The following is an 8,961-nucleotide window of genomic DNA, read 5'->3' as shown; positions in this document are numbered from 1 at the left end:
ATAATAATTTGAAAACGATAGCTTCAGGGACTAAAGTCTGCCCTTCGTTACACAGCAAATTGAAGATCCTAACTGAAAGTTCATTTTTCATCATTGTTGCAAATAATGATGCAGTTTACTATCTCTAATGGTTTAATATGCCTCCATTAGCAAGCTCGCGATACATAGCTTCATTAATAATTTTCGATGATAACCACGTCAACTAAGTACTCTTTTACCTACATGTTAGAACTCAAATTGGGCTCACTTTCGTAGCTTAAACACATAGGAACACTGTCAGTCTGAAACAATTAGAATGTTAGGCGAATATAAGCTAATATTATATTTGTCAATAATAACAACGAAAAAAAGCAGAGGCATCAAGCTGGACAATAAAATGAAACTATAAGAAGCTGAAATCAACTTAATTAACTACTAAACAAAATGCTGTTATTTCACCTTTACAAAGGGAAGTTAACAAATGACAAACATCATGCAGCATAAGGAAATACAGTACCATCTATTGAGATCAAGATAATTCTATACATGTGAATGTACTCAAAATGATACAACCATTATTTACAAATGAGTACGAATGAGGATCTTCATCATATTGCATTAGAAAAAGTAGAATAAGTGCTACGCTACTCCGCACTGGACAACTGCCATATGAGAGCAATTGATTCTTATGGTGATTACTATCTAAAATATATGCAAGAAGCTTAAATGATGAGCAGTTTGAAGTATATAAGTTTACATGAGTACACTTAGATAGTATATAGACACGTAATAGGGCCTCATCCTCGGGTACATAAAACTGATTGCCTACATGCTTTTAGCTTGGGAGCTATTGGAAGTGGTACTCCGCACCTGAGAACTTTGATTCGATGAAATGTCTGAAAAGAAATTTATGTGACCTGGACTTTCGACGAGAGCTTGCAGAGATCGTGGAATCGGTGGCGTGTTAACTTCAAGAAATCCCTCTAGGATTTGGACAATTTGACCCATTGTTGGCCTAGAACTCTCATCATCTTGAATGCTCCAACATGCCACTTTACAAGCTCTTTCAAGCTCTTCAAAGTTGGCACCACCATCTAACCTGGGATCTAACAAGCTCTCCAGATTCCCTTCCATAAGTTTGGTTGCAGCAAGTGTAGGGAAGAAAGATGCTCTCCCTCCCTCCCCATGCTCTGTGTTTCTCCTGCCTGATATAATCTCAAAAAGCATCATGCCGTAGCTATAAACATCAGCTTTTGCAGTGATAGCCACACCGGTTATCCACTCCGGCGCGAGATAGCCTATTGTTCCTCGCAGTGTAGTTAAAACTCGGCTGAAATCTCGGCCTACAAGCTTCGCCAATCCGAAATCAGCCACTTTTGGAATAAAGGATGCATCCAAGAGAATGTTCTCCGGCTTAATGTCGCAGTGTATGATGCAGTCCCTGCACTTCTCATGCAGATAGACTAGTCCTCTTGCGATTCCAAGAGCAATTTGGTACCTTGTGTTCCAGTCCAAGACCGTCGGAGTGTTCTGAAACAGCTGCATGTCGAGTGAACCATTTGGCATGTACTCATACACCAGTAGCCTTCTTGTTCCTCCAGAGCAAAACCCAAGAAGTCGAACCAAGTTAAGATGCTGAATTGTTCCGATCGTGCTCACTTCGGCTCGGAACTGCTTCTCTCCCTGATTAAGGCCATCAAGCTTCTTCACAGCTATTACAGTTGAATCAGGTAATAATCCCTTGAAAACAGAACCAAAGCCACCTCCCCCCAATTTCTCCGCAAAGTTCTTTGTCACAAGCTGCAGATCGCTGTATCGAAATGCCACGAGAGCACCTCCGGCTGTCTTTGGTATTCTTTGAAGCCTTTGTCTCCGATGTCGCCAAACTAGGAGGAAAATAACTGCGAGGCAAGTAAGAATTGCTGTAGTTCCACCAACAGCCGAACCAATTACAAGTCCACCGTTGCTCTTGGAACTAGGAAACTCTGAAGCAGCCAGGCGAAGGTTAAGAGTTCCTCCCCCAGTGCCATTATATTGGTCTTGTAAATTAAGTAAGTCACCATACCATAGAGAGCATCCACTGGCATAGGAGTAGGCAGTACAAGAGCAGTTGCTTAGGCAAGCCAATTCACAGTCTTCAGCAGTCCTAGCATCTGAACTCTGAGAATTATCAGGCAATCTCACACTATCCATAGTATAAAACTTATCCTTCCCCGTCTTCATCCCAGAATGTTTAATGGTGCATCGCAATGGAGAATTCCTTACACATCCCCCACTATGATCACTCAAAGCCCAACCACTTGCATCCCTTTCGCTGAATCCCTTGAAGCAGTTGCAGTAGGGTAATGCATTCTCATTGCAGCTTCCAAAAGGCCCACATAGAGCATAAACTTCACACTGAGCTTTTGGTTCGGACCAGTACAGTGTCCATTGTTTTGAAGTCTCAATCCAAGTCAAAAACTTGATTTGGCCAGAGATATCCATGATGAGTCTGGAGGTGATCGAGTCATCCTTAGCGGAAAACATGAAGTAGCTCTCCTCTGAATTGTTCACAAACTGGAAGTCGTAGTTATAATGCGCTGTCATCTCTGGGACCGAGCTAAAGATTTGGCCATTCCAAATCCCAGTAGTCCAATAGACCCTAGTTTTGTTCCATTCTATGAAGTATTGGCTTGTCCCATTTGGGTCCAGCTCAAGCGAGAAGATCCCAGGAGCTGGGTCTTCTGAATTCTTCCAAGAACGAAGCCTCTGGTCGACTCCACTCACCTTGTTGAGCCCAAGCTTGGTTCCAGGGAGCCACGTGTTTGTTGGGTAGTCTATACTTTGCCAGAAAACCTTAGAACTATTAGACCCATCTCTCAAAACAAGATTTCCACTGTCAAGGATCACAGCAACAGAGGAATTGGATGTTATATATGCATTTGTAGACCAAATTATGGACTTGGGCTGACTGAGGAGGACAAGGTTGCCATCATCGGAGATCCTGAGCTCAGAGGAGGAAGGGTCTGCAATTGGGTTCTCTCGATTGGCAACCCAAACTGATGTTTTCTCTGAGATAGTATTATACCAGATTCCTATGTACCAATTTTGGGAAGAGTTACCTATTTGGAAGAAGCTGAGAGCAAATTTACCACCTCGGGAGGTGAGCTTCTGGGTCCCGGACAGAGATTGTTTGGAAGAGATGGTGTCACTTGCAAGGAGGAGAGGAGGTTGGAAGAGAAGAATTAGAATGGAGAAGAAGAAGAAGAAAGTGAGCCATGGATTGCTTGAAGCTACCATCTTCGGGGAAACAAACTGGGAGGAGAGAAGGAATAAATTGTCAGGATGCAGGAATATAATATATAGCTATCTGGAGAAGTTTTTCATTTTACTCCCTATATTTTCATGAATTTCCAGTTACTCTGTGATTTATTGGACTATATTTTTTTTTATATATCAGAAAAAAGAATATTCTATTTAGATTTTCTAAAGTACCCTTAAGAGATATAGGAAAAGATATTTTCAAAAAAAAAAATCCGAAACGATATTCAAAACCTGAGTTTCCTAATGTAAATGCAAAAGATAAGATGTGAATCATAAATTCATAAAGACATAGGGGGTGAAAGGTGAAATATAATATTTCTATTCTTAATCAACTCTGGAAGCGACAAATTCCTTCTTCCTTTGTTGAAGAGAATCCTATCTCCAATGAAACCCAACAAGTGCTCCACCAATAATAAGACTTCCAAATGCTGGACCCACGCATTCCTTTTTGATCTTCTTCGGATTGTCAAATTCCTGGGTTGCATGAAGTCATTCCTTCTGCTGTGTAATCTGTTGGAGGACCACAAAATAGAATTCTCCGATCCCGACTGTTAGATCGAATAAATGAACGGTGTGATGTAACGCTTCTTAGAACGTCAATTTCCTGGTCCTTTTTGGCGAAGGTAAAGAGAACTTTTTTCCTCATTAAATCAAACATTTGACAGGAAAAATTAAAGACCAACATGAGATTTTTTTCCATGATTTGAGCGTGTTACAGGCACTTTTTATTCCCATGATTACAGGAACGGTCAGAAGTCAAAAAAAAAAAAAAAAAAAAATTAAATCAAATGACATTGATTTGATATATAAACATGCATATTTATAAATATATAATAAAATAGGTAGACAGACAGGAGAGAAGAGATAAATAGTATTAAATGAAAAAATTGTTTTGCAATTTAAGATATGTTTATTTCCATTACAAATTTTTCCAATTTTATTATTTTTTAATTTGACATGTTTATCATTTATACATAAAAAGTAGAGTATTCTAGAAAAAAAAAACTCTTCCTTGTAATCTGAGACTAGATATGAGAGTAGAGCTGTGAGAATTTTTTTTGAGTTCTTCGTCCTTGTCTACATCCTTCTCCTATCATTTTAAAAAAAATTTAAAGTCTTCTTTTATCTCTCTATCTTCGTTACAAATGTCATACTCAAAGGCACGAGATAACGATTAAAATAAAGAATTATCTACTTTTTTAAATAGCATAAGCATCCATCTCTTCTTTGAATTATCTGCACAATGAATATTCGAGGTCTTACGTTTGTCCATGTATTATTATGCGGGTATCTAGAAGACCTTGCGTTGGTACTAAGCATCTGACACATGTCACCAATGTAAATGGGTTACGTTGGTCAATAGCGAATAAGGTGGGGCCTAGCAAATTATGTTGACAGTTAACAGGTTACACTAGTCTATATAGAATTATATAGATAATTACATAGGTACCTATAGAATTATTTAGATATATATATATATATATATATATATATCCATGGAATTACGTAAGTTGCTAGCGATTTACGTTCGTATCCAACGAGAGTTACGCAACAAATTACGTGGGTGCATAAAAATATAAAATATTAACATAAAACCTAAGGATTGACTTAATTGCAACCCTCTGCGAATTTAAAAAGGATTTATCATGCGACTATAACTAGAGAACGTACAGAAGACAAGAACAAAACAAATCAAAATTTATGTTGATAATGAAATGAATGAAGAAGATTTCTAAGAATTTTAGGAATAAAGGTTAATGATTTACTATAAATGAGTTGAACAAAGAAAATTGTTGAGGGTAATATATATATATCTGTGTGTGTGTGTTTATGTGTTTTGGGTTTATTAGAAATGAGATGAATGATTAGTGATGACAAAAACTAATGTTGAACAAGTATTTGATACTTACAAGAACACAAAATTTTTAACATAAAAAAAAAAATGGTGCACACGTGCTCGACATGTGCACTGAGCTTAAAGGCACTAATATGCGCCCCTTTCCTCTCTTCCCCTATCTCTTTCTTTTTATCTCTCTTCTTCCTTTTTATTTTTTTTCTTTTTCTTTTTCTTTCCTTCTCCTCGCCCGTAGCTAGTGTTCGCTCTTTCTTCTTCCCATCGCGTCGGAGCGTTGCAGAATTGCTGACCCCGTGGATCGAAGCATCAGAGCTCCCTCATTCTCCAAATAAGTCTGATTTACAATTAGTTAATTAATTTGAGTTTTTTCTACTAGTGTTTCCTCCTCTCGCTCTCGCTGTGATTCGGCCAACCGGCGGCTTCGTGCCTTGCCGTATCAGTTCAGTGAGCTTCCCCTCTTCGCGAGGATGCCCTCGGTGGCTTCCTTTGGTGCCCTCGTGGATAGAGCCGCCGGGCGACTAAAGCAAGGTAGATTCTCGCTGCTTACCACCTCTGGCAGCTAGGCTTCCCCTCGGCTAGCTTCTGCTTGTTGAGGGGAGCGTGTCGATGCAGTCAGCTAGGTTGTGGTTGGTCATCGGCAGCTCCTCCTCTATTTGAATTTCTACATAGCTATTTTCTACACTTGGTTGGGTTGAGTCATGAGACGTTTATGTTGGGTTTAGTATATTTTCAGCTTTACTTGGAGGGTAAGTTACTTATTATGGGTAGCCATTATATAAGGTGTAGTGAGTACCCAAATAAAGGCGTGAAATATATATGCTCCCCCCCCCCCCCGGCCACCAAGGTGTTGCCTGGTCCAAGTGGCTTTATTAGATAATTTGGGCTTCGGGTCCAAAACTTAGTGGGTGGTTTTTGGGTTGGTTGTAGCCCAGCCCATTTCTTTAAGCTTTGGGCTGACCTAAATAGATCAATTGATTTTAATATATTTTCAAATCCTTTATTTAATTATCTATATCAACATAAATATATTAATTATCTTAGACGATCGCTTGCTAGTCATAGCATTATTGTAAATCAGTTTTAATAAATCAAACTATGGCCTAAGAGTGCCATTACAAGTAACTCATAATAGAGATTTAACGTGGTCGATTATATTTTAGTTAAAAGATCTAGGTGTATTTGTATTAATTGCTTGTGTTAGAGAATTAATACAGATTACTGTAAGGACATTGTATTAAGTAGGTTGTCTTATTTAACGGAGCAAAATAATTAAATGTTGCCTATGTGATTTACTTTAAATCAATAATAATTAGTGAAATATTAATTCAAGGTAAATTATTTTAATTACTTTTTATAATGTGTCAGGCCTTGGTACGACTATGCTAGCTCAACCCAATTAATAAATATAAGAATTTGTAGATGGACCTACGTAAGATTATAGTGAACGTTAGTAGAGTAATTTAATTAATTAGTGGGAGGTATTAGTGCTTATGCTTTTTTTATTACTTTCCTTATTGAGGTAGACTTCGTACCTTATGGGGATGATCATGTGACGTAGTGGCAGCTAGTATCAGGAAAGCGGTTCAAGCAAGTAAAACTTTTATAATCTAGGAGTAGTGTAGAGAATAAAATAACTTACGTTATGATATCATCACATTCACATTATGCATGTGTATATGTTTTTCTTACTGTTATTATTACACGTAGTGCATGCAAATCTTATTTTACTGTTTGGTAAGATTTCGCGTGTCATAATTTCTACGCATATTTATTAGGCATGATCATGTGCGTTAGCACCGTAATAAATGATAATGATGTGTGTTCCATTATGATTGTTGTGTTATATAATATCATATTACTTGCATTCGTGCACAGCCATAAAGAAAGTGACTGCTACGTCTCGACAAACCTGACACCTCTCCAGCCAGAGTTAGGGGCGAGGGATATTATTATACTTATATATATTTGGGCCCACACGTGAGGTCTTAGTCTGTTGATCATAAATAATCAAGCAACTATTTTACTAGTCGATAAACGATGTACTATCGATCGAGGAGAGCCACACCCTTTAGGGTAGTTAAGATAGAGAGAATGGTAGAATGATGTAGACTTAGCGATACCCGATAACGTATGGTGAGGGCGTCTTTGAGTGACGACTCATAATTTTCACACAGTGGTGCAATGATGTGGAGCCAAGGGCTCGGATAGTAGTATCGATCTGTAATACTGACCTATGTGATAAGCATATGACTTGGGTTTTTAGCTTGTGGTGGTGGACAATTGGTCATGTTGTTCGTCGAGTGATGGGCTGGTGATTCTATCTCTAGGGTCTACCTTTCCTTAGGAATATGTGTATTGTCAGGTGCGAGTATTGATGTGGCTTACGGGCATAGCTTTACATGAGCTTATGTTACAAACTTAGTAGCCTAAGATGATGCATATCATGTGGTATAGTGTTGACGTGGTCTATAGGTGAAGCTCGATGAGAGCTCGAGTTTAAAGACTTAATAGTTCAAATTGATGTATGGTAGGATATCGATTGCTAATACATGTTGACTTTAAATGAGCATGTTGAGTAGGGGATAGTAATTCATTGATTTGATCATGATGTGCATATTATATTTACTTTTTGTTGCATCATTCATTGCACTACTTTTAAACTATAGCAGTGGATACTTGTTGAGCTTTATGCTTACCATCGTTTGCTGAAATTATTTTCAAATTAGTAGATAACCACGAGCCCGTGGAGGATCTAGTGAAGACTAGTGTTTAATCTTCTATTTCTTATCTTATTCTATTCATGTAAATTAAGCTAAATAGTTTGTAGCTCCTACATGAGCATTGATTTATATTTTTATGGATATGTATTTTGGGCTTGTTATGGCCTTGGTGTTATGGGCTTCTTCTGTCTGTAGTATTTATGGAAATGTGAGGTTTTTCTCTTATATATTGTGTTGAAATATTGACCAAAGTCATATAATAATCACGTGAGTTCTACCCTTGTGAGGGACATGTGTTTGGTGTAGGTCTTACAAAATTTATGAAGTAAAATTAAGGATAAAGATTAGCGCTCAATGGGAAGGGAAGACAACAGCAACTAGGGTTTCTAGTCTTGCCCTTGTGCACTTAAACTATACTATTGAGTAAGATATGGACGATTGCAATACTAGCGAGGAATACATATTATATTAGGATCATGATGCATGCGTTTCTCAATGTGATTGGTTGAGTATCTTTAAAATAGCAATGAATGTTATCTCTTACGTATCTCGTTTGAAATGAAGTATGCCTTCAAATAATCCACTCATTAAAGTTGTCGCATTAAAACGGGAGTATGACACTGAGAGAACATGTATTTTTAAAACGTCGGTTTCTTTTCTATGTAATGTTTAGAGAAAAACACCTTGAAAATAGGTATAACATAATTATTCAATTCTTGTGCATGTGAAGGTGTGAGAAACTTTTAAAAAGTAAAGCAAAACAAATTGATTAAAAAAAATAGTGAAATAGGAAGTATTTATAATGCAAACATAAAATGGGGAAACAGTGCAACGATCAAATATATCTCCTGTTTTTAAAACAACTCTCATATTTCAAATCTAAAACAGGAATAATTTGATGACTATTTTTTAATTTAGAATAGTGTTTTCTAATCTAGAATAGAGAAAAAGATAATCTTAAATAAGCATGAACTACGTACTTGGGCTCCTTTTGCTTTCTTATTAACACCCTATTTGGAGAGAATATGAGAGAAATGAAGTGAACGAGAAAAGACGGGAAATAACTCTATTTCATTTCGTTTGGATGTAACTAATAGAAGAGAA

The 8,961-nt window shown here is 37.4% G+C and overlaps 1 protein-coding gene across 1 annotated transcript; it reads right to left on the bottom strand.

Annotated features, from left to right (window-relative positions):
• Positions 1–480: 480 nt before the first annotated feature.
• LOC140758674 (G-type lectin S-receptor-like serine/threonine-protein kinase At2g19130) lies at positions 481–3,258 on the bottom strand. The gene has a single exon (XM_073094917.1). The coding sequence runs from the start codon at positions 3,256–3,258 to the stop codon at positions 805–807; it is 2,454 nt and encodes an 817-aa protein (XP_072951018.1). The 3' UTR covers positions 481–804.
• Positions 3,259–8,961: the final 5,703 nt, after the last annotated feature.

Source organism: Typha angustifolia, chromosome 4 (genome assembly GCF_048772165.1).
Source record: "Typha angustifolia cultivar Huaian chromosome 4, ASM4877216v1, whole genome shotgun sequence".
Classification (NCBI taxonomy): Eukaryota; Viridiplantae; Streptophyta; class Magnoliopsida; order Poales; family Typhaceae; genus Typha; species Typha angustifolia.
This window is presented reverse-complemented; position numbering and strand designations above follow the sequence as displayed.

What these genes read in the sequence shown, in the direction of transcription:
- LOC140758674 (XM_073094917.1), bottom strand. Translation starts at nt 3,258, where the DNA reads ATGGTAGCTTCAAGCAATCCATGGCTCACTTTCTTCTTCTTCTTCTCC.